This window comes from Crocodylus porosus, unplaced genomic scaffold (assembly GCF_001723895.1).
Source record: "Crocodylus porosus isolate Cpor-Errol unplaced genomic scaffold, CroPor_comp1, whole genome shotgun sequence".
NCBI classification, from domain to species: Eukaryota; Metazoa; Chordata; order Crocodylia; family Crocodylidae; genus Crocodylus; species Crocodylus porosus.
In genome coordinates, this window is record NW_017728909.1 from 22,891,217 (window position 1) to 22,917,007 (window position 25,791).

At 42.8% G+C, this 25,791-nt stretch overlaps 1 protein-coding gene and 1 long non-coding RNA gene across 4 annotated transcripts in view; one reads left to right on the forward strand and one right to left on the reverse strand.

Annotated features, from left to right (window-relative positions):
* The window catches only part of LOC109307810, a 15,357-nt gene extending 5,896 nt beyond the window's left edge, over nucleotides 1–9,461 (forward strand). Inside the window, exon 3 of the long non-coding RNA XR_002100366.1 lies at nucleotides 9,451–9,461. This is a non-coding gene — a long non-coding RNA (uncharacterized LOC109307810). The remainder of the gene's footprint in view (nucleotides 1–9,450) is intronic.
* Nucleotides 1–25,791, reverse strand: part of PDZD2 (PDZ domain containing 2) — a 199,057-nt gene that overhangs the window by 92,085 nt on the left and 81,181 nt on the right. For all 3 annotated transcript variants that reach the window (XM_019531915.1, XM_019531914.1, XM_019531913.1), the window contains exon 2: nucleotides 3,505–3,919. In XM_019531915.1, coding sequence (XP_019387460.1) covers nucleotides 3,505–3,919 — 415 coding nt within the window. The remainder of the gene's footprint in view (nucleotides 1–3,504; nucleotides 3,920–25,791) is intronic.

The following is a 25,791-nucleotide window of genomic DNA, read 5'->3' on the forward strand; positions in this document are numbered from 1 at the left end:
GTCTGGGGGGCTTCGGGGGAGCGGGGGTGCAGTGGGCTTCACCCGCGCGTCTCTCACCGCTCCGGAGCCTACCCGAGTGGTTGGGGGTTTTTTTTCCCTGTTTGGCGGGCCCTTTTAAACTACGCGCATGCGCAGTGGGCCTGCCGTCGGGGGACGCTGGGAGAAATGGGCAGTGTCCATGACATAGCAGGACAGGGCATTACTGTGCCACATAACAATGTGGGAGAGCTCTTCATAGCAGGTGTTTGCAACTGTGCAGGTGCTGGGCACATGGTTGGTATCTCTTATAATGGAGCACTTTTGGCTTTGAGTGGCACTGCTGCCAGTCCTAGTTGTGTTCATGGTCTTCATTTCATTTCCACAGCAATCCACTCAAACACTACCTGGTTCCAGGGTCTACCCCCAAGACCCCCTCCTCACTCTAAATGGCAAGCAGGTCTACTACCTCCTCCCAACAACAGTTGGTGCCATACTTGGAAGAACCACTGGAAGTGGTTGAGGGGCCATAATTGAGTAGCACTGGGGATATCAACAGGTTGTGTCTAACTCAAGGACATGGTTAGGGAGCACAGAATGGCTGGCAAATCTTCACAGTAGGAAATACACACATGAATAAGGCCACCTATGACCTGTTACCCCTGGGCTGTAGAGTTCTGCCCAAAATACCAGAGCAGCCACTCCAAGTGCCAGAGCAGCAGGGCAGGGGATGGGGGAGGAAGCACTGAATTGTGGGATGCCTGGGTGGTGTCCTGACAATCACACAGGTGCCCTTTACGATATTTCAGAAAAAAAACAAAAACAAAAGTGATACCACATTTCTCCCAGAACACTTCAGTTGGCTTTGTCATGGGTCTAGAGCCATGTACAGCTGCATGCAGTTTGTCATGAGACAAGGCCATTTATCCCATAACAAATATGATTGTCAGTCCACACCCTTAGGTGGTTAAGTCCCATCATTTTCAATAAGACTAAAGATCCTGCTTTCAAAAAAGTTTTACACATTGTCTGTTAGGAAATAGACCTCACCCACTGACTTAGTTTGCATACTTCACCAAACAGCTCTTAAGTGACAGCCTTCAAACCCTGGTGATCGAGATTCCTGTAATGGTTTTTCAAATTAAAAAAAAGAAGCACAGTGCCCTGCTAGTCCTGTTTCCAGCAATCCAGTATCCCTATGTTGCTCAGGTGGAAGTAAGGCATAATTAAAACACACTTGTGCCACACCTACAAACAAATAAGTGCTCCTTCTAAATTACTTGTCTCCCAACAAGTTTCACTAAGACTTGCCAGTTAAGGAACAGACCAAGTCTAAAGTTTCAAGCAAGTTGACTAACCTTACATATAAAAATACCATTTTTATGTGCGTTTTGCATTTAAAGAACCTGGTATTTCTCATGGGCTATAGTTCTTCTGAATCTCAAAACCGACTTTAAAATGTCTTAAAAACTTCAAGATGCGTCAGCAATAAATGGCTGAAGACTACTAGCTTTACTTATTATATATATCAGCTTTTCACCTTACAATAATTAAGTAGGTAGTTTTAATTAGCCATCCTGAAAGCACACTTGAATAATGTTCTAAAAGGCTAGGAGCCTTTCAAACAATAAGTCTCGATCTTTTAAACGTAACTTCTTCCATGTGTACACAGGTGCATGCGCGCGCACACAACACACACTTCTACACGTTTCAAATCATGTTTTTCAAAATTTACATAACACATTTCTCCTCATTGTACCATGCAGAAGTAGTCATCTATCTAGCTGACAGGAAAAAGGGTACAACTAAATCAGTTTGCTTTAAGATTATTATTTAAATATTAATATGAAGGATCATTAGTTTGAGCAGCATGTTTGTACCACACCTGCCTTCATCGGGATTTAACAACATGAACAATGACTACTTTAATTTATTATGAGCTTTGAACTCTCAAAAACGAATAAAGCTGCTGTAATAAGTCCCAACCCCAACACTGTAGTATTCATATGTTTATTCTATCAGTGTCTTTAGAAAGATTCCCAGAAACTCAGAGGTCTTCTGAAGACAACTTTTCCAGTGACAGTTGTACTGTGAAATCTGATCAAGGTTTAGGTTATTCTCTCACTCTCATAAGGCTAAAATTCTAAGTCTTGCATGGCAGCAGAATATTAGATCTCCACTCAGAATGACAGGAAAAGCCATAAGTCCCCCATTCCAGAACAATAAAACCACAAATCATCCATCTGGGAAGTAAGTACAAAATATACACTATTAACTCCAATTGTTGTCTGAACAAGAATCATACTCAAACCGTACATAGGCTCCATCTAAATGTTCAGTCCTTTTATAACCAAGCCTGATGGTATTTTTTTCAATATGAAAAACGAAGCTGTTTAGTTCCAGTTTTGCCATTAAGGCTTATGTTTTTTAAGGCTCGGAACAGTCAAACTTGCAGCTACAAAGGCTCAATTCAAGAACAAGCCAAGAATGAAATGCTTGCATGCTGTTTGCTACTCATGCCTAAGCATCACCATGGCTTCACAAGTGCAATCTGTTTCATGCTCAAATCAGCTTTGTGGCAACACCACCTTGGCCCCTCCGTCAAATCACTAGACTTTCCCCTTCACCACAGGTCAGCATGGAGGAAAAAAAAAAAAAAATATACAGATACCCACTGCTCTATTTAACATTCATAAACTGGTGTACCAATTCTTTGCATGTAATACCATATTTACTTGAATATAAGATAAGATCGTCTCTCACTTAGCATGGGGAGAAAAAGCCCCTTATCTTATCACGTACAAGGAAACCTCACTAAAACACATAGTCTATCAATAAACCGATGTCAAAAGCAGCATGTGCTCAGCAATGGAAACCAACTATGAAGCTGATTAAGTGCAGCCAACACTGAGCATGACTATAAAATACATGCCCACGTTGAGCAAACATGCTAATGGAAACCTACCACATGGATAAGTTAGTGAAGCCTATCTGAATAAGACATATGGCAATGCCCATTAAACACAGTCCCCCTCATCGCCAACTCTTTTTCAAATCACAGTGAGCCGCTACACTGCATTCATTATTACTTACTCTTCACTCCCCAAGCCGAGCTGCACCTTTCTTTCCCTTTTCCAATGATTTCTGTTTGTAGCAGTGCAAGGGGGACAAATTCAAGACAAGCCTGCAGTAATTAGATTCTATACCTGAAAAATTATAACAAATTTATAAATTTAACATATGTAGAGTCTAATTATTTATGGGGGGGGTCATCAAATAACCAGGTCTGTCTTCTATTGGAGTAAATACAATACTTATCTCTAGTCCTTAGCCCTGAGGGAATGCATCCTACCAACCAGCAGAATTTGAGCTTGAGGAAAGAAGATTGCATAAGAAGTTTTTGGCCTTGTAGCCACTGCACTGAAATCAGTACTGCAGTTTCACATGAAACCCTCAATTTGCTTGAGCCAAACCTACTGCTTCTTTTTAAAAGCTCAGAACAAAACACTGAAAAAAAAGCAAACATACCTGTGTAGGCAGGTCACCTGCTCTGAAGTCTGGAATGCTGCCGTCGGAAAGACGAGACCTATACTGTCCTTTGGTTTGAAACTGTTCCTCCGTGCTGCTCTCCATCTCTGATGCCTCTGGCTGTGGAGCATCCATCTCCATGGGGGGGTAGTGTCCATTCTCATTCTCTGAGGTCTGGCTGCCTTTGCTTTCCTTGCCATCTTTACTGGCTGATGTTCTGGCAATGACCCCAAACTTTCTTGTGCGTTTCCCATTTTGAGCGGTTCTGTCACTCGGTTCTGAGGTAGGCTTTGCTTTGGGTTCACAGCTATTGCTGTTGTTGCCATTTGATGGAGGAAGAGGGGCTTTGCGCTTAATGCGACGCAACATGATCAGGTAGATGAAGCCGCCATTCCAGCACTGCTCAGCCAAGTAACTGCAAGGAAACGGACAAGTCTGCGTTATAAATACATCACTATAAAATTCACACTGACATACCAGCAACAGATATATATATCTCTCACTAGGTATTAATGCACCTTCCAATGCAATTCTTTGCCTAACTAAATTGTTACCAAATGCAAGAATATATTAAAATGCCTTGAGGCATCAACAAATAACCTCTTGATTTGCTATCAGACACTGTAAGATGCACAGACCCACCAAGGAATTCTGAGCTCCTGCTTCAAACAAAGCTATTTCATAGGCAAGCCTAAAATACTCCCCACTCTTCAAAATGCAGCTTGCATATGAATCAGGGAGGATGTGCTCAAAATGTGCGGCTTCAAAAACAGTGTGGAAACAGGCTAATCACACTTAAGCACATACAATGGCAGATAAATACCACTGAACTGGTCACCTTTCACAGTTCAAATCCTGGGGCAGGGCAAGAACACAGCAGAGGGCAAAAGAAAATGCAAATGGTTTCTCAATGGAAAGTAAAATTAAAAAAATATATAAAAATCTGCAGGCGTCAGCAGCCCGCATTGTATCTGCATCTGAACTGGAGCTTCCTCAGGGAGATAAATCTCCAGTTTTGGTTGATGTGCATGTGCCGTAGGCCAAAGGACTGCTTGTGTAAGCAGGCTCAACTCCAACAGCTTCAGAAGAGAAAGGCATTCTGCAGTAATCTAGAACACATGCGTCTAGTCAATGGGAACAAGACGCACTTACCATTACAGGGCATGTTCTGGTCAAAGTATGTTAAATCTCAATGACCTATCCAAAGCAGTAGGAAACCCTCAGACTTTAAAGCGTTCTACATTAGATTGGTTTCCAAAACATCTGTGTGCTCGAGTAATCCTTTAAGTCATCATATTTACTCTTTGGTCAAAATACAATGACTTCCATGGAACTACCCATGAATTCAACTTTGATATATTCAGGGAAAACACGTGCCTTGATAAATTCCTTAAATGTTTGGGTTCCAAGCCAAGGGTGTAACCAACTGAGAATACAAATAGATGGGAATTTGTACTGAACAGGTTTATACGTATCCTTTCATGCTAATTTAGGCCCTATAATTGTTGTCTCCTTTGCTGGCAAAAGTAGAAAACCATTCCAAAAATATCAAGGGCACTTTCTCCAACTGCAATGCATGGTGTTTACTAAAGTATAGCAGTTGGTAAATGTGCAGCAATATCATGCTACTGGTACAGGGGATTAGATGGTAGTTGCGGAGGTAAAGCAGGACATCTTTGGACTAAATAATATAGCAGATGTGGTTGTGAGGGAAGGAGAATCAAGACAGGACTCTTCTCTGCCCCCTGAGTTCTCACTCGCCACTGGATCATACCAGATTTCCTACGCAGAGAGGAAGGCAGTCCCCAGGACTATCCATTCAGCACTTTTCACAGTTACTGTAGTCATTTCTGTTATTCAGAAAAGAATAAAACTAGCTTCTCTCCTCAATCAGCTACAAGCAGGTGACGCAGCAAGAACCCATCCCAGTGCAAAAGTTTTTGATGGGAAGTTTTTGATGTTCAGTGGTCAGTCGCACATATAAGTCTTCCTTGAATCCAAAGAAAATGGGGCCTGATGGGTCAGTTATAACTTTCCAAGAGGAGATGAGCTATTTTGATTACCAAGCTTTAAAAAAATAAAATAAAATTCTTCCAATCAACAGAAAAGGGGCAGTTTTTTCCAGAAACAATATGGTCTGCCTGTTTTTCACATTCATCTTTCAAGTTCAAATTTCGAGGCAGCCAGCAATGTTGATTAAAATTCATGACTCCTGCTTGCAGCAATACTATTGCACTCTGATCCATCACACATAGATGTGACAGAGCTGCTGCCTCTGAAGGAGGGAGACAGGAGAGGGACTCCCATCTCATAGTTTAAGGAGCTGGTTCTGCCTACCATGATTTTCACATATGTGAATCTCTGTATTAAATCACCAAGGCATTTTTAAGCACTGGTAATCTACTGCATTCACTCAAGCACTAATGCACACACCATTTGAAATGAGAGAAACAAATCACCTTACAAACGTGACAAATAGTCATTTTATATGGGAAAACAAATCTACCATTTCATACCCTTTTCTGACATCTATTTTATTCTTAGCATGCAAAATAATCAAAAGGTTCATTTTATAAGTAACACCTGTCGATACAAGGACAGATTCTCAGCAGCTGTAAGTGGGCTAAAGCTTACCAATTTCACTGAAGCCACATTGATTTACTCCAGAATTCTCCGTGGCTCCCGTACTTAACTCACAAAACCTGCAGTAACTCACATTTTGATGCTCACTCCAGGGTAGCTCCTAGCAGACAGTGCATTTCTATGAAAAATAAAAACATGCCAACACAAAAAAACAAAGGAGTATCTCTGAATGTCAACAACAACACAAGCAGCTACATCACCTCTGGTGCTGATCTTGTCAGCTCTTTCAGGTAAAGGCAAACCCAGGTGCTGCAAAAACAGGTGTTGGTGATTGAGGAGGCGGCACTGTTCCCTCTGAGTCAGTGCCCAAGCTATGCTGGAAAGGCTGAACTGTTGGAAGTCAGCTCCCTTTCTGTGGACCTGTACAACCAAGCTTGTGACCACCTGTGGTCATTTAAATGCACCACCGCCCCTGCCAGGGTAGAGTTGTTAACCAGCAAGTTCTTGCCAAACTGCAATCCAGCTAACTCTTCAGTCTGCTTAGCTAGCTTCTTTTCCCTTCCAGTTTTGATTTCACTTTAGACTAAAAAGACTTCAGTGCTGGAAAGACAATAGACGGAGAACACAGCAAGACCAGAAGCACAAATACTTATACCTGAATTGATATCACTGGTCAACCAATGAGTCGCATCCATATCAAATAAATTTAAATCTGTCCATATCAAATAATCCATATCTTTCTAGTAAGAAGTAGAGTTTGGTTTTGCATTTAAAGGCTAGTTACACTATTAAGAATCTGTAGCAGCATTTATTACAAGGCTAACAAACTAAATGACATGAAATTAACTGGATTCAAACAGAATATATCAGATAAGTGAGGATCTGCACTGATTTTTAATTTGCACCTCTGTAAATCTAGGAGCATCCTTTGCCAGAAGGCAAGTGAGGGCTGGATTTAATAAACTATTTGTTCAGCTCCTACAATACAGAAACTTGCAAAGGCTAGACAAGATACTTTTCAGGGTTTCCAGAGTGCTTAAGCCAGACAGCCTTTTTATTGAGTCTGGCCCAGCAGAACATTCACAGGGGTTTCTAAAAATCCAAATACCAGATGGTTTTCAAACAAGCCAAGATGCAAGTTGCTACATTATTCTGCATCTGTGTGCGGTATGTCTCAGCCCAGATTTGGAAGCATTAGCCTCTAGTGGAAAGGTATTTGTTTTTCAATTTTCTCTTCATCCCACAGCTTTGTTTGCTTGCATTTATTTTGGGGTTTTTTTAAAAAGTATAATGAGGTTTCAGTTCATCCATTTTACTGAGGAGAGGCAGGTATTGCCATTATAAAACAAAAAAGTTACCTTCTTTTGGTTAAGGATGGATTCAAGTAAAATCTTTGACATTATAAAAAACTTAGCTTACTTGGCCAACCACTCCTGACACTTCTGAATCACTGCTGTAAAATCAGCACATGAATGGGTCCTAATACTACTGATCTTCAAGAATGTGAGCAATTTTACCAGCTCATAATAAAAAACTATGAATACTAGTTCCAGAAACAGAGCGTTTAACTAGAGCACTGCCTTACCCACACTTTCTGTAATAATGCTGACGTTCGCTAGTCTTTGCTGAAGGCCCTTAGCCCAGCTGAAAGGCTGCAACTCCCTTGCAAGAAGGAGGATGGCTCCCCAGCAGACCTGCAAGAGGACTTGTATCTGTACAGAAAGAAACTTCCTGGATCTCTCCCTTGCATGCAAAGGAAATTCATTATGGACCAGTTTGCAGTATTAATGAGGGACTGCAGACTCCTTGCTGAACTACATTTGACTACTATGTCATCTGCTTGCTTTAAGACATGGTTAACAATTATGAACAAAGCTCTACATCATAAGCTCTAGTGCTTATGAGGCACTATTAAATGAAGATGCCAAGACTGCATTGCCAGATTTCCAGTCTCCTCTCCAACAGTAACTGCAGCAAAGCAACATATTTTAATAACCAGCTGGTAGGCAGACACTATTTTATTTCCATCTTTTAAAGAGATAAGTAAACTGAGGCAGAGAATGGTCATGCCAAAACTTATATTGGAAAGTAACATCAAAATCAGGAAGAAAACCCAGTGATGGACAATACTAAAAACTCAAAGAGATCACTTGCACAGAACAAGTGAACCCAAAACTTTGTTTTAACCACAAAAAATAGCACTGCACCTAGATTAGAAGATAGACGATTCACTGAGAAGTCTACTGTAAACCACTCCTGTCTCTGTGCTCTGAATTAATGCCAGTCAGGCCATTTTTCTCCTTTGATCTTCCTTAAGTATTAGCTATAGTTAGATATGAGCATAATGAAGATAGCCTAAAGGAGCTGAGGCAGATCTCCTCCTCCTCTCATAAGAAAAATCATCCATTTACTAAGATACAGAACCGTGAAAATTGGAGGAATAAAAAGTGCAAACCAATCCCTGTTGATGCATTTTGTCTGCTGGACAATGAACAAAGGAGTTGCAATACAGTTACCTTCCTTACCACACGCCCGCCTGTTTGACAGCAGTGTCCCTAGTTCAGGGGCAGGCAATTGTTTCAGGTAAAGGGCTGCTTACTGAGTTTTGGCAAGCCAACCAGGGCCGCATGACAGCCAGCCGGGGCAGATAAATATTAATTTTCTAAATTGTTTAGGGGCCCCACAGGCCAGATAAAGTGGCCTGGCAGGCTGCATCCAGCCTGCGGGCTCCACTTTGCCCACCTCTTCCCTAGCTAGTGGTACTTAAGGGTACATAATATTCTCTTTCCATCAAAATTATATAGGGAACTTGCATCCTCTTGCTTCTGTGACTATTGTGTTTACAACTGCCAACTCCCATTTCTCCCCTATACCACTGAGCTGACTGTTGCAATTATATAAACCAATACATTTGCTGAGCTTATTCCATATTTGCTGGCATGTGTGAAGTGTCAGACTCAGAAATGGTATTTTAGGATAAAGTAAACAGAAAAAATTCCCAGACTTGACAAAAACATGTTGCAATGAACTGTCTCATCACATTTGTTGAAACTGTGCAATGACACTTTGACAAACAGAAGTGGGCAGATTGAGCCATCAGAGGACCAAAGGCGGCCTGGCAGCCGTAAAAAAACATCTGGGTTTCTTGTGTAAAAACAAAATATTTTAAAGCATGTTTATTTTCTAATAATAGTGCTACTTTGCATTGATAGTATTAATACTATTTTACATTGCTATAGAGCCTTTTACACTGATAGATCACAACATGGTTTACAAACCGCATATCAGCTCTGACACCCAGCCAGTAGTGTACTGAGCATATTTCACAACCATGAACAAGGAGAGAAGTATTTAGCAAAAGAGACTGTGTTTAAAACCTCTACCCAAAGTGCCAGGGGACTTGCAATGTCCATCACAGACAGGACACTAAATTTATACTCTCCTCTTAAAGACTGGTTCAGTTAACTACTTGAAATTAAATATGATCTACTTTGAAAGGCTGAGTGAAGCTTGACCAGATTCAAACTTGTGATGTCAGGGATATACTTTAAGCTGAAAATCAACAGATCATCTCTCTCTAACAGGCAAAATTATTTAACTCTGCCTTCAGGTAAATCTAGGCAAACAGCTCTGATGGCAGCTAAATACCATCTGATTGAGCGAGAGTCTCTACAGCAAATCCTAAACGCAGAAGACGCTGGAGCTGTGCCAATGAACAGCAACTGAGGTTCCAGCCCATTGAGAGCTTGGTTTGGCAGACACAACACGAACCCTTTTTAGGCTCTTTCCTCCAGGACAAAGTCTTTGCGTCTTAGGGCAGAGATTCAAGTCGTCCTTAAATTATGCTGCAACGTGAGGCAGTCGGTTCAGAGCAGTCCTGATCTCTGAAAGATGTACACAGGCTTGGCTGAATGGAGGAGCAGACTGAGGTTATTTGAGTTCTACCAGAATCAGCCTGAGACACCCCCACTCCTAGACCAGCACCATCTTTTTAGGCCCCTACTTACAATTTCCCATCTCTGTAGCCTCCCCCTGTGCAGTCCAAATATTAGTTCACACTGACAGACACCAATACAAACCCTCCAGTGAACCTGGCCCCTTCACAAATTTATTCTGGTAAAAAACAAGCTAACACACACCAAGCACAAGAACAATCCAGGTGGTTTCCAGCTCAATGGCCCAACAAGCCCTTTCCTGTCTTCGATTGTACATGTGATAACACATGGAACAACGAGGATTGAAATGTTCTCTACCTGTGTTAAACAACAATAGAAAAAAAAGGTAGAAACAACATGAGAAAAATCAGTCAAGCAGCCAAGCTGCTCTAAAAATATCCATCAAGTTAATTCAAATGGCCTTAGGTAGGTAACAGGGCTCCTGCCTCTTTTTGATGGTAAGCAATTTTGAGCCTATGATTTCTTGCCAAGAATAAGCAACACTCCCACAGTTACATCAGCTGCAGTTCACAAAATAATATTGGTTTTCTGGATAACCAATGCCTGAGCACTGGGGAAACAAAACTATACATTTAAAGTTGACTTTATATCTTTGTGGCAGTTTTTTCATCAGTAGCTTTATAAAAAGGGATGGGTTAGGAGAATGAGAAGAGAACTACTGTATTTTGAGAGCATGGATGGGCTTATGGTTAGGGCTGTAGTTTAGCATAGAGATCTGGGTTTGATTCCCTGCTCTACCACAAATTTCCTGCAAGGCCTGCAGCAAATCTCTTGGTTCCTCATCTGCAACGTGCTGATAAGAGCAATTCTCTCTCTCTTTCCGAATTATGATCATGAAGACAGCAAAGCACAGATGACTGGTAGTGCATGCATGGGGGTGCACATGCTCCGCCGATGGGGCCGGTATTCCCCTGACAGCTGACACCAATGATGTCGGCAGGGCTGGTGCCCCCCTCCCCCAACAGGGATGCTGCCGTTGGCAGCTTCTGCGAGTGCCCCCCAGATTCAGGAGGCACCAGTCACTCATGCAGCAAAGTACTCTGGCGCTCCAAAAATGGGGGAAGTTGTATATAAAGGAGACTTTTTTGTTTCAACTGGAACACCAGTTATAAAACTGATCATACATGCTGGAGGATCTGAAATCTGAATGGGCATTCTTTTAAAGTCAGAGTCAATCACAAACAGTAAAGTACTTTATGGATCACAGTTGTGATAAGGAAAACAGTAAGGGTTACTAAAGTTAAACTAATGCAAAGAGAATAAAGGGTAGTTCTTCCCTGTTCTTTTCATTGCAAAAATATTTTTGGAAGAGTATTCAATGCTTATAAGAAGGTGCCAAGATAAGCCCTGGAGCCATATGCTAAACCCAGACAGCACAAGGAACAGCAGCATGCACCTCTTCTACACTGCCTGGACAGGGAAGGACTGCCTCAGGAGAAAGATGGCAGCTTTCAAGCCTAGACAGCCCCTGGCAATGCTGACAAAGGAGTTGATTTTGATGGCCATGGATTATGTAAAGCCAACACCTAGTGCGATTCCTTGGGGATAGGATTGCCAGTTTGCTTCACATAAACATTTAATGATTCACTAATTTAACCATGACAGAGTGGAGAAATGATTTATTACGTGAATTGTAACACTGACTCTTCAGCCTGGAAAAGTGCAGGCTCAGGGGTGATCTGGTGGCCACCTATAACTTTATCAGGGGTGCTTACCAGGATCTGGGGGAACATGTGTTCACCAGAGCGTCCCAAGGGATGATAAGGTCAAAAGGTCACAAACTCCTCCAGGACTATTTCAGGATGGACATAAGGAAGAACTTTTTTACTGTCCGAGCCCCCAAGGTTTGGAATAGACTGCTGCCGGAGGTGGTTCAAGCACCTACTTTGAACGCCTTCAAGAGACATCTGGATGTTTACCTTCCTGGGATCCTATGATCCCTGCTGACTTCCTGCCCCTGGGGCGGGGTGCTGGACTTGATGATCTTCCAAGGTCCCTTTCAGCCCTAATGTCTACGAAATCTATATTACTAAGGTGCGTGGGTACAACAGCTACAGAGGAGAGGGCTGCAACCCACAAAAGCATAACAGCACCTATCACTGCACCTGAAGGCACTGGGGACGTAGACTCTCACTGCTTCTTGGGGTCAGACCCCACAGAAAGACAGCAGCAAGAGGAAGAGAAGCTGTTTTATTAAGCATGGGGGGCACACAGCAGTGAAAACTAATTCAGTCAAACCATCAGAGGGTCTGGTCTGCCAGTTCAGCTCTTAGCAGTAAGCATCCATGTAGCTGACAGCATGTACATTGCCTGTGATTTTCAGTTATCAAGAAACTAAGGAATTTAAAATAGCCAGCCATTGGTTTACTGTGGTAGAAGCACCATTTTTGCTGTAACAGGCTGGAAGAGGATTAAGCTACAATAAAGTACAGTCACCTCCCTGCATGCTTTGTAACTGTTGGTTTAATTTGTTCTCTGCTTTCATAGTTGTTTCCCACCCTCCAGAGAATAAACCAAAACTCAGCTAATAATAGCTTGTCATCCAGGCTATATAAAGGCCAAAGTCCTTTTGTTTGGCAAATCCCATGCAGTTTGATTTCATTTCTGCCCTGTTTTTCCCACAAGGTTTTGAAATAGTAAGAGGCCAGATCCTGCTGAGTGCCTAACCCAGGATGTGGGCCAACTTTAATGACTCCAAACCCACTGTGCAGCACCTGAGCTGGTCACCTCCTGACGGTTTCACAGGTATTTGCAGTCCTGCCTTCTGCACAGACCTAGAATTACCTCAGCCTGAGCAGCTGTGCATTTAGGGCAAGATCCAAAAATCATTTGCATGCCTAAATGGCAAGGTAGGCAGAACTTAACTGTCAAAGACCAAGAGAGCTACTCACAACATTTCATCCAAACTGCTCAGGTATTATGACTGCTGATGACAGACCACTGCAAACACTGCTGCTGAGCAGGCCCAAAACTTCAGCCACCTAGGCTGAGGCACCACAATACTCGGCTGTCTCCTGCCCAAGGCTACCTGAGATTCACAAGTGAGGCCTAAATCCCATGTGGGGCTTCAGGCATACTCCTGAGCCTGCCCGCTTCATATAATCAACACAGGAGTTCAACACCGCAGGCATGGGGAACATATCTCAATCTGTTCTAGGGACCTGGACACAGGATACGCTTGGACATCATATATACCCGTTCTGTACACTGATGTAAATAAACCAGGATCCAGGGAAATAGCTATTTTTGGGTAGCTACTCGTCGTAAGTATTGTTACAGTGCCTCATCGCTATGAGACAGGGAAGCAAGGAACAGCTCGTTTGCATTGAACAAACAGTTATCATGGGATGGCACCTAGCACTTCTTGCCTCAGTTTTGCTCTTGCTTTTTTCCTCAGGGTAAGTCTACAGGGTATCCACGCAAGTTACACCAGGGATGCAGTTGTCTGTCAGCTCCTTGTTTCTATTGGTGTAAAGGCGCATTACTGTGATGTAAATATATGCCACTCACTCAAGCCCTAGCCTATAACCTGGTGGTTAAAAGCACTCTCCCACAAAGGGAGAGATGTGAGTTTAAACCACCTCAGCCTGAGAGGAGCTTTGCACCCAGGTCTTCTACTTCCTGCGCGAGCGCTCTATGTAAAAGATCCCCCCCATCATCATTACCTCCTCCACTGGCCTCATTTTAAGAGAGACGAGACCTGCTCTCTTTCCAAGAGTACTCATAGGCACTTACCCTCAAGAAAAGGGATTCAAGTGCACTCCCTCAGGAGACTGAGGACTTGTCTGGTTGCACGTCCCAGCAGTGAGGGGCCTAACTAGGTTCTGCCCAGTGCCACCCCCTACTTCTTGCCCCCAGCATGCACAGACACACACGCTCCAGGGCAATACTTCAAATTCAAAATTCAGAGCAGGCACAGAAGGATGCATCTGCAAGGGCCTTGATATACTTCACGTTTGGACAGCATCACGTGCTCATGGATGGAGCATCCTTCGGCCCATTGGTGTAGACAAGCCCCAAGCTGCAAAAAAGGGACAGGATTGCAGTTATACTGAAATGCTCAGCTTTTCTGATTGGCTAGCTCAGGATGGCTTACATTGTTCACTGGTGTGCTGGACGTTTTGAAGGGCTTAAGTGCCTAGACACTGTCTACTCTGGGGCTTCAATACCAGCGTGAAGGCCAGTTGCCTAATGTGGAAGCCCTCAAGTCATGCACTAGCCCAAGATGCTCGAGTGCTGTGTCCCCTCTAGGCCTTCACCATCAAATCTACCAAACTTTCCTGTATCTGCTACAGTCAAATAAGTGTTGTTATTCACAACCTCATCAATACTCTGTATACATATCCAAAGGGCTGTCACAGGAAAAACATGGATTTGTTGCCTCTCATTGTACCAAGAGCCATGCAAGATAAACTGATCTTTACACGACGCAATTAGTTCAAGTATAAACCATTTTTATCAGCTCCGTAATGTACAAACTATTTTTCCTTCTCCATTTACTAACCATGCATCTCAAATGTCTCTAATTTGACTCCTTTGCTTTCAAAGGAAGGGAACGCAGGGCTCCGATTTGAGCAGGGGCAGTGTAGCTGGATGTTTCATACACTTGTCACTGCAGTGAAAACAAAGGAGAAGGCACAAAAACAGAGAGGAAAAGTTTGAGTTCCCCACCATTAACAGAGCTTGTGATGGCATCCACCCCACCTCCAACCGATGAGGATTAGCTCTCATTTTAGTTCTATATCCATAACTCTTCTGAGGACAAAGCTGAATTGGAGCTGGGGGGTAGATTTGCCAAAGAAGCATTCAGGCAGTTAATTCCAGGCATGACTTTCCATTTCACAAAGATCACAAGAGCCAAACCAGTAAACAGCACCTGTTTTCACAGAGTATAATACAATACATGTGCAGTAAAAAGACAAATAAGCACCTATTTACTCTCTACATTAATTACTGGTACAGAATTAGTCACATTACAGCAAAGCACTCAGATTGTTTCTTACTGGGCGCGTCTACACATCGCTGTATGGTGCTGTTGCTGTGACACCATGCTTTAGTACTTCCATTTAGAAAGCACAGCACACTATGGGTGGTTACTGCGCCATGCACATGGCGCACAGTTTTATTTTGCCACTATGTCGCTGTAGCAGTGCGCTATACCAAGGGAGTGTACTGCTACCGCAGCGTGGCTGGTGATCATGTGTAGACCCATGTGATCACTACATCACTGTTTTATATATAAATAAATATTATACATACACATAATAATACACACACACACAAAATCTTTCTTCATAAAAGAAATTGCCAAGGCTTATGAAGATTTTTAAGTGAAAGGAGGCCATTCAAATATTGATTTGAGCTTATTTTGCAGATTGTTTGTATTGAGAGTTACTTTTGGGAAAACTTTTACCACACAGTGGAAAAAATAACTAATTTCCTGTCTCAGTTCTTAATACTGGTGTGTGCAAGAATCTGTTTGAACGCAAATAGCCAAACTTCCTGAGAGTCTTGTCCCCTGTGTGATCAGGTGTCTTATGAATTTATGTTGTTTTATTTTAACGTGATTTTATCAAGCTTTTAACAGTATACGGTCATTACTAAATTGTCTTCCCCCTATAGCCCTAATTTCACATAATCTTGAAAATTAAAAGAAAAAAAAGCTGATTTAAAAAATAAAAAGAAATGCTTAAAAACAAACATCGATTTTTAGCCATTTAAATTATTTAAAAAAAAACCCTGAATCTTGCCAAGCCGACTTGTAAGCAATAAGATCCTCATTTAGCCTAAATTTTATATCTTCACTATTGAATTATTATGGCAAATGCCCAGACAGAAAAATGTCTCTCAGATTTAGCTATTAGATCAGCAACTAAGTTTAGCAGTTATACTTTTTCATAAAAAAAAAAATCACTGCAACATACTTTTTGGCAAAGCCAAGCTCACTTAGAATAATCCCAAAAGTACCCTCTCTCCACCACTGTGGGAAAGGTTTTGACTATCTGTTGATAGTGGAAGACAGCGTGCCCAAAATTTTCAAAGTTGTTGCACAGGACTCTCTCTCTCTTGTGGGGGTGTAGAATAAATTAATTACCATTTTTTAAATCATTTGGTTTTTTTCAGAATTCAGCTGCATTTCTAAAAGCCAGATTAACAGCCAGGGAGAGTCCAAAGTGCAGGAGCTACAACATGAGTTGAGGACACACAATGATGAAAAAGGCTCCAATATGCTTCAAAATGATCCTGGATGGACCATTTTCAGGAAGAAGAGGATCATTCATTCTCCACACTCCCCTCAACTAAGGACTTACTCTATCATGCCACAAGAAGGGGGTTTGGGACAGAAACCACTCATCCAGTGCCGTCAAATCTCACAATTGTATCACTAACCTTACAATACCGGGTGCTATCTTAAACCCTCTGCTCCTGGAGGCAAATGATATGGGGAGAATCATTGTTCTCATTTAAAAACACTGCCTAGCCATTAGGGTTGCAGAATAAAGTTTGAAACTAACTCAACTGCACCCTAGACACCAGGAGGAAAGAAAAAACAGCTTTAAAAAAACCCTTTTAAGTCTCCTCATTTTTAAACCAAATCTCATTATGGGAGAATAGGGGAGAAGTGCCTGACTGAACTCTTGGAATTGACAGTAAGGCTTATTTCACTTCAGCCTGCAAACAGCCATCAAATGGTTCAATTTTCTACTGCTATCATCATGGATTATATTTGACCAGGTTAAATGGCTCTTTATCCCATCACGAATCCCAGAGTGACTCATGCTTCATTTAACCTTCAGTAGTTTTGTAAAGAACACTTCTGGCTTTTCAGGACTACCGCTTGGGGTGAGACTTGGTTTAGCTATTTAACAGTGCAACTTTGTTCTAGGCCATTGCAGTATGCAGTTATCTGTGCATAAAATATACAGCAAATCAAGTGAGTGAACTGCTTTCACTGCTGAATACAGACCTGTTGAACCATGATTCCTTTGCACGCTGTGACAAGTTCCTACCCACTCCGATCCAATCCGCGTCACCACACTTACTCAGTAGTTTCTGTCAACGACACCAAGCCTTCTCTCTCTCTCATTTCCTAAACTAGATCCTAGATACATTTCAATTTGGCAAGCACAGAAGACTTGCCTTATCTCACCCAACTAAACTGAAACAGTTTTCGTATGTACTCATCTTTAAGCTATTCTTTTACAGATGCTTCCGAGAAACAAACACTCCACATTCAAGTGTGGTGTATTACACTAATTTTCTTTTTCTCCAGACAGGCTTATTATCTTAAATTGAGCTTGACAGTTTCAGTTAGCACAGCTCAAGTGTGAATTAACTCAGCAGTTCTCAGTCGCCTTGATAAACCCAGCCAGCTTGCCAACATAACAGGCAGCACCCAATGGCTCCCAGCAGTTGTGCCAGCACGGCAGTGCTCTGAGACTCAGTACAGCAATTCACCAAAAAGAGCTCTATTTTAGGGGAACAGAGAAAAAAAGGAGGCAAAATGGGCTGTCTCTGACCCCAGCTCATGCCATCACCAGCCGGTGGTCCCCACTGAGACAAAAGCCATGTTCTACTACCCGCTAATGCAGTTAAATCCTGGAGCTCTCTTTCCCAAAGTGCTGAAGGGTCAGACTTTAAACCTTGGCACTGATGAGCAGTTCCTATAGTTTGCCCATATTAGAATATGATTTTGACTTTTTACTTTAGAATCATCATCTAGAAAATTATTTTTGAAAAAATTCTGAATCAAAAGGCAGGTATATAGGTTGCAAATCCAAATGCTCCAAAGTTAATCCCAACAGTGGCACGGACAAAACTAATTTCCTCACTGCCCTTGCATGTGTGTGACATGAAAGCTTTTTAAATAATGCAACCACTGCCTATTTTTTTCCACAGAACACTTCATACACTGCTTTTGATGGAGGCAAAAAGTGACAGACTTAAGGTTGCACAAAGAACAATGAATCTAGTATTTCCTAACTTTTGCATGACTTTGCAACCCAACTGTTTTGTCCCACCCACACACAAGCATGGAAATGCAAACTTCAAAAAGCCAGTACTGGAATTATTTGCAAACTAAGCTTGGATGCTAGTACTTTTTATATAGCATATTTTTAATATGATACAATGTAGTCAACAATTCCAGTAGTACAAGTTACATGGCTATGGCTCAGGAAACATCCTTCAAAATCTTCAAAAATGGCAGCTAGACCAATTAACCCTGACAGCCAAAAAAAGCAAGCACAGTAGCAGTGTGATATTTTTGAGAGCATGAGAGACAACATGACTTTCATCTGTCACATCTGTTCATGTCATACATTTGTCCCAACAGCAACAAGGCTGTTTCCCAAACTGCTACTGCGGACTGCCAGGGTTTACAATGATTTGTTCTCATCTTCATCCAATTCAGCTGGCCAAAGTGGCCATGCTGGACACTATCATTGCCGTGGGCTAGTATATACCTCAGATACCATCAGGCATTCAAAATCTGAGCACAGAGTGGAAAAAAAAAAAAACAACACAACTTTAAATGGTTTTCAGTTTAAAATAATTACATTTCTTTTAGCTGTGGGAATCCCAACAGCCTTTCCCTCCTACCACCCAGTTCTTCATTCACTGAATGAAATTGAATCACAAAAAGTTATGGTTGGAAGGGACCTCAGGAGGTCATCTAGTCCAACCCTCTGCTCAAAGCAGGACCATCCCCACCTAGATCATCCCAGCCAAGGCTATGTCTAGCCAGGTCTTAAAAACATCCAAGGATGGAACTTCCACCACCTCTCTGGGTAACCTGTTCCAGTGTTTTACTACCCTCTTGTGAGAAAATTCTTCCTAATATCTAACCTAAACTTCCCTTGCTGCAACTTGAAACCATTGCTCCTTGTTCTGTCATCCACCACCAGTGAGAACAGCCCAGCTCCATCCTCTTCATTACCACCCTTCAGGTAGTTGAAGGATGCTATTAAATCCTCCCTTTTTCTTCTCTTCTCTAGACTAAATAAGCCCGGTTCCCTCAGTCTTTCCTAAATCATATCCCTCTAATGACTCTCTCCAATTTGTCTACATCCTTTTTGTAGTGGGGGTCCAAAACTGGACACAGTACTCCAGATGTGGCTTCACCAGTACTGAATAGAGGGGAATAATCACTTTCCTTGACCTACTGGCAACACATCACTACACCTTGCCTTTCCCGCTGCCACAGAAGAATCTGTGTGTGTCAGCCAGAGGGTGCTGCTAGAGATAGTTAGTTGTTCAGTGATTTCTTTTTCTTAGAGCTAACAATACAACCCTACTACCTTCTCCATCTCTCCTCACCTCACTCAGTCTGGGAACAGGTACTGATATTACACCCCACGTGGTAATCCCCAGCATGACAGCCCAATGATCTCCTTTGATTAAACTAATAAAACCATCACAATTATTTTATACATTTCATAGCAACCCAGCCTGGAAATGTATTAAGTCCTTGTTACAGCAGAAACTAATTGCAAAAGTTCAAGCAAAAAGGGGATCAAGCAATAGTACAACTTGCCTAGAATATATGTAAAATACTTGGAGGAAAGGGGTGAAGAATTAAAGATGGGGCTCCAGCTGCAGCAACTGTAGAGCCTATTAAGGGCTACTTCTGGCTTGCATGTCCTTATGGTGCCTGCAAAAGTCTCTGGATCCAGAGTCTCCAGAGCCACTGCAAACGCATCAGTCGATGCTGAGTAGGAGAGCACATACCAAAGGAGAAGCCACACCCAAGCCTGAAGCATGCTGCAGCTTTTGGACAACCTGGGCTGCAGCCTGGCACAGAGCAGGAGAAGGGAAGGGCAATTTCCCCATTCTTTCTGTAACAGCCAGAAAAATTGTCGTTGTATGCCAGGAACCTCTGGCAGAGAGAGGCAAGATGGTGGCTGCCCTGTTTACAGGTCCCCTCCTTACACCACTGAGTGGTCTGTGCCACAGCCAAGGAGCACCAGCTAGATCCATCCCAGGACTCTGGACTACGACAACAGGGAGAACACGATGGAAACCTGGAACTTAGGGAGCTAAGCACAAGCATGCTTACAGTGGCCCTGGAGTTTCTCATGCTTAAAATTACGGAGCTGCTCTGCTGGCAGTTAGGAAACATGAAACCACAACACCGGTTCAGGGAAGTGTTTTCCTGAAGGAAGCAACCTGAATCCTTTGTCCTTCCAAATTGCCATGACACAAGACATTTAAGATTCTCCAGGATTTTTTCCAACTAAACCATACAGTCCCGTCATTAAACAGGTCCACACTGAGACATAGCAAATACCCTGTAAGCCTACCGATGATTTTCATCTCTTATTCACTTACCACAAATCCTGCGCGTTAAACTTCAATAGGACATCAGAATTTCAGACACCACAAAGTTCCTAATGACTGTGGCCTCTTTAAACGTGTTTTAGGATTAGCTGTGTCATCTGGCTAGAAACTCAAAGCTGCTCTTCATTAAAATGGGCCTAACCCTGCTCTACATTACATGCTCATTCCTGCCATGGATCACAGAAGCAAACAACAGACCACCCACCGATTTCAGCGCTACAGGATCATGTATTATGTGACACCCCTGTCTTTGGGCCACATTAACCTCATGCATGTACAGTCCATCATTGTGACACAGCCCCAGAAACCACTGCAACTGTAGAGCAGCAACCCCAGCAGAGAGCTTTAGAACAGGGGTTGACAGCACATGTGCAGAAAACATTAGCACGTCACTTTGGCTTCCAGTCAACCAAAGGAGATTTTACAACTCAGACTGAAAATTAAAAGCACCTTTACTTACTCTGAAAAAAAATGAAGGGTTGACTGTGTTTCAGCCTGTGTACCATCTGCTCTGAGTCTGCAAACTAATTCTTCCAACTAAATTTAATATTAAATGCAAAACTTGGATTCTGTCTCCCTGACTATAATTGAAGTTGTATTTCAGTATGAAACTAAACTAATAGCATTGACACAACTCTTCCTTCTATATATTTTCCTACAGGATCCAAATACCAAGACCACTATATTTCAGGTTGAATATTTTCCCTTTCCTTGCGGAGATGTGCAATTTCATTTACTTTATTTATAAATATTCAAAGATATCATAATTTATATTCATCCAGAGTGTGGATGTTTCGATTGTGTTCTGGAAAAACATGGGAGGACAGACAGAGGAAAAAGAGAAAAAGAAGCAAGAATGGATAGGGGCAATATGAGAAAGAAACCCAAAGAGGTGATGAATAAAAGGACAGTGAGAAAGTAAAAAGATAATGGATAAAATAAATGCAATAGAGCACTTGCAGGTCAATCATCTGTTCCAACCCAACTTGCAGAGAAGAGGGGTTTGTCTGTCTTTGTTGCAAAAAACACATTTCTCTTTATGGGGAGGACATATTCTGCCTTTAGCAGGAAACACTTTCTAGACAGATAGTCAGTATGGAACAGTGATTCTCAATTTTTTTTAAGACTCAAGACAGCCCTCAATAGACTCATGGTGCCCCTCAGAAAATGCTAGCTCTTAGTTTTCACCTTTTTTTTTGTCTACTGAAAAACAACAGATCTGTTCATCCATTGTAAAAAACTCAGAAAGACCACAGCAGGGCAAAAATTTTTTTAACATTACAGATTCCTATGTGAAATCTCTGGGTTTATCATATGCATCCTGTTGGCACACCTAACAGTGCTAACATTGCCTGGGACTATGTGGCACACTGCTATTGAGACTCACAAGCAAACTCACACGTGGTCTGTGAACCCCAGAACTCAAGCGCAAATCTCCAGCCCTCCAGCTCAACCCTCCCCAGGTCCTACCTGCTGAATTCACCTGCCCAGCAATCCCTCTGCCCAAGAGCAGAAGCAGCAATGTCACAGACAAAGCAGCTCTTCTTTTTTCCTTCTGTGCTCTCACTAATCTTTCAGCTATTCCAACTGCAGTTTTTCCAGGTTTACTTACTGTAGAAATAACTGTTGAATATGCAAGTGTCCTGCTCCATACTCCCTGCTGGTGATCCATGTTTGTAGCACATGTCCAAACTGAATTCTCATCCTCCTCTCTTTCTGCCTCACCACCTCCTACATTCGTGTGCCCCACCCACCCACACCACTCAGAGCAGAGCAGATTTCTTTTCCAAATGCTTGCAGCTCAACTGTGCTCCCAACAGAACCACCGAGTATTGCTCAAACGAGGCTGTAAGTTGTTCTTTTAATTTCAGAATATGATTTCACAGAAACCATAATGCAAACACATGCCTGTCCTGACAGAAAAGTAAAATATCTATTCCAAGAAAAGAAATCCCAGCTATTGAATTATTAGTTTTATGATATGTATAAGCTCATCCACTTTTTTTTTTTTTAAACATACTACTGAATGTGTCTATTGGACCTGTCAGACTGTTTGGAATAACAGGGTATTCATGCAGTTAAAAGGCACCCCGAGACACACTTCACATGGTATGGTTTAACAAGACTAACAAACAGCTTGTAAAAAGTCTATGCTGCTAAATTTACCAATACAGATGCTTTGCTATTTATTTTAGTACCTGCTGTCTTTCGAGGCAAAAGCAAACCAGAACCAAAAACAGTTTGCAGGTAACAGGAAATTATGCTGTGAAATAACAGCAAAATCTTGTTTCCCATGTTGGATCCGACTCATCTTAGTTACATCAGTACAAAGCCAAAGAAACTCTACTGAAACTTGTGCAGTAACTCTGGATTCACACTTCTGTGAGAGAGATTAAAATCTGGCCTATCTAACTTGTAAGGGTGCTTTTTCTCTAGTTACAAGAATTTCTTTATTGGACAGTTTAAAGGGCTGAATCATCTCTCTGCTGCAGCACACTTATGCCACTTCAGCAATGCAGAGGGGCATTAAATTAACTGTATCTGGTACCAGGGAAATTCCTGATGTAAACAGGTTTTCCAGGCAGCTCAGACTACAGGGGATGTCAACTCTTTGAAACAGCCCACAGAGAAGGGGCATGGCATGGGTGAGGCCAGGGGGAAAAAGGCAACTAGTTAAAGCACCACTGTGCTCTGGCTATTTTGGAAAGGGGCCACTGCAACAGAAGAGTGGAGAGCAGCCCTGAGCCTGGTCCAAGCTGCATATATCCCACGGGTGAAATCCTGACCACACTGACATCAGTGGGGCTAGGGACAGACATTACACATAAACCGGTTGAAGTGATCAGAAACTGGTTTAATCCTGTAACAGAACAAATGTTCAGTGCACATAAACCAGTTTCAAAATGGCTGAAACCAGTTTGAGATAAACCTGGTTGAATGTAGTATCAAACTTAACTGATTTGGGACTTTAGCCTAGCCAGGTTAGACTAACCTGCAAAGATTTAATCAAGTCAGGTTTAGGCTTTCTGAATCTCTCTCTTTAGTCTGGGAGTTCTGCTATTAGCTCCAGTGAGGCCAGGATTACCCCCTCAGAAACATAAAAATGGCTCAAAACCATGCTCATTCCTTCCCAGCTCCCCTCGGTGCTTTGTCAAACAGCACTCAGGTGCACACACCAATGGAGCCCTATCTGTTCATTCTGCTTAAAAAAAATTGTTCAGACAATGAACAATTGTCTGAACATGGGACAGGCAGCAACAGCACCAACACACACATTTGCTGTAGCCATAACAGCATGTGATGTACTGAGTGCTTTTAGGTTTGACTTCTCCTTCCCCCTCCCATCCTTAACAAAGGAAGGTGCCTGGGGGGGCGGGTTTACTACTTTTATGAAATAAGTTAATTAAAAAATACTTGTTTTAACCAGAAATATTGGAAGCTCTACCTCTTCTACTTAAAGTGCTCTGCATTTCAAGCACAAATCCAAGTTCTGTGCTTTGCTTTCAGTACTATTTACTTCAGCATAAGTATCTAAAAAAATCATTGTCTCCATTTGCTCTGATAATAAATGTTGCACATGCAGCTAATCTGAACAAATTGTCACAAGCCAAACAGTAACAACCACTTTAACAGCCACAGGCAAGTTAAGAACAAAAGGCCCATATCCATCTTCATTCAGGCCCTGTTACCACCCCTGTTTCCATGATCACCATGACACACATTATGCTTTGGGACTGAGCATTTAAAAAAGATATGTTGATCCTCTCACATTTATTTGGTGTTATTCTGATGCTAAAGAACTGCTAACAGCCTTTATGTATGCAAACCTTCAAAACTAGACTGCTGTTCTCTACCATATTTCGTGGCAAATAGTCAAGTCCTTATTTTCCCATGGTGAGCTTCTGAAAGGATATTTAGTCCTACCTGAAGCAATTTTCTAAATACTATATATGCATATGGGCACATAGTACAAACATGGGAATTCCATATACTGTAACTACCATATGGTTTATGCACTAGGCCGAAATGAGATCATGAACATGATCAGTTCAGTACCGCAGCCCCCCACCCATACATAGCAAGTGGCAGAAGACTAGAGTGGTGGAAGCTCCCCAGGTTCAGCTGGGGAACAGGTTTGATGCCCTGGCAGCTGTGACAGAGGAGGACAGTGGAATGGCCTCTGGCAGGGACGATCCCACTCCCCACACAACAGGGAATGGGCAAAGAGTGAACACCAGGAGGAAGAAACACCGGGTCCTAGTCATCAGAGGCTCCATCCTACGAGGACTGGAAGGTCCCACCTGCCAGCCCGACCCCTGGACACGACAGGTCTGCTTCATGCCTGGGGCTTGGGTCAAGGACATCACGGAAAGGATCCCGGCCTACATCCGACCTGCAGACCAGCATGGTTGTCGTCCATGTGGGTACAAACGACGCAGCCAGGGGCAACCCTAACCACATTATGAAGGATTTCAAAGCTCTGGGAGACAAGCTGAAGGAGAAGGGGGCGCAGGTGGTATTTTCCTCTCTTCTTCTGGTGAGTAGGCGGGGACGGTGACATGAGGCCTGCACTGGCATGGTCAACTGGTGCTTATGCAGCTGGTGCCGCCAGGCAGGCTTTGGGTTCCTTGATAATGACCCATGCTTTCAGGCGGGGAACTTGCTAGGGTGGGATGGGCTTCATCTCTCTCCTAAAGGCAAGCGTGTCTTCTCTTCCAGGTTGGCTGATCTTGTACGGCAAGCTTTAAACTAGCCTCACCGGGGGAGGGGGCCACAGAAAGACAAGGAGATGCCATCCAAGCAAGACAGGTGACAAAGGCAAGGAGTGCTAAGGTAAGAAACGGGGGTCCAGACAGTCTCCCTAAACAGGGGGTGGCACACACAGTCTTGCAAGGCCTTAAATGCCTATATACCAATGCTCGCAGTATGGGGAATAAACAGGAGGAACTCGCCCTCAGAATAGCTAGTTCAAACCCACATATCATAGGGCTAACAGAAACGTGGTGGGATTCATCCCATGACTGGGCAGTTAGCATTAGGGGCTATAGGCTTTACATGCGGGATAGAGAAGGAAGGAAAGGCGGGGGTGTGGCACTCTACGTCAAGGAGCACTACACATCTTCTGCCAGCAGAATGGCGTCAGAGGAAGGGCAGGCTGAAGTGCTCTGGGTTAAGATTCAAGGGGACCGTGGGGAGAGCGATTTGACAGTGGGAATCTATTACAGACCCCCCAACCAAGGGGAGGAGCTGGACCAGGAATTTTCGGGCCAGCTTGCAGAGGCACTTAAAGCATGGGTGATTTTAATTACCCGGACATCTGCTGGGAGGAACAGTCAGCCAGGACGAACCGTTCCAGGAGGTTCCTAGCTGAGATACAGGACCTCCACTTAATCCAGGAGGTGCACAGTCC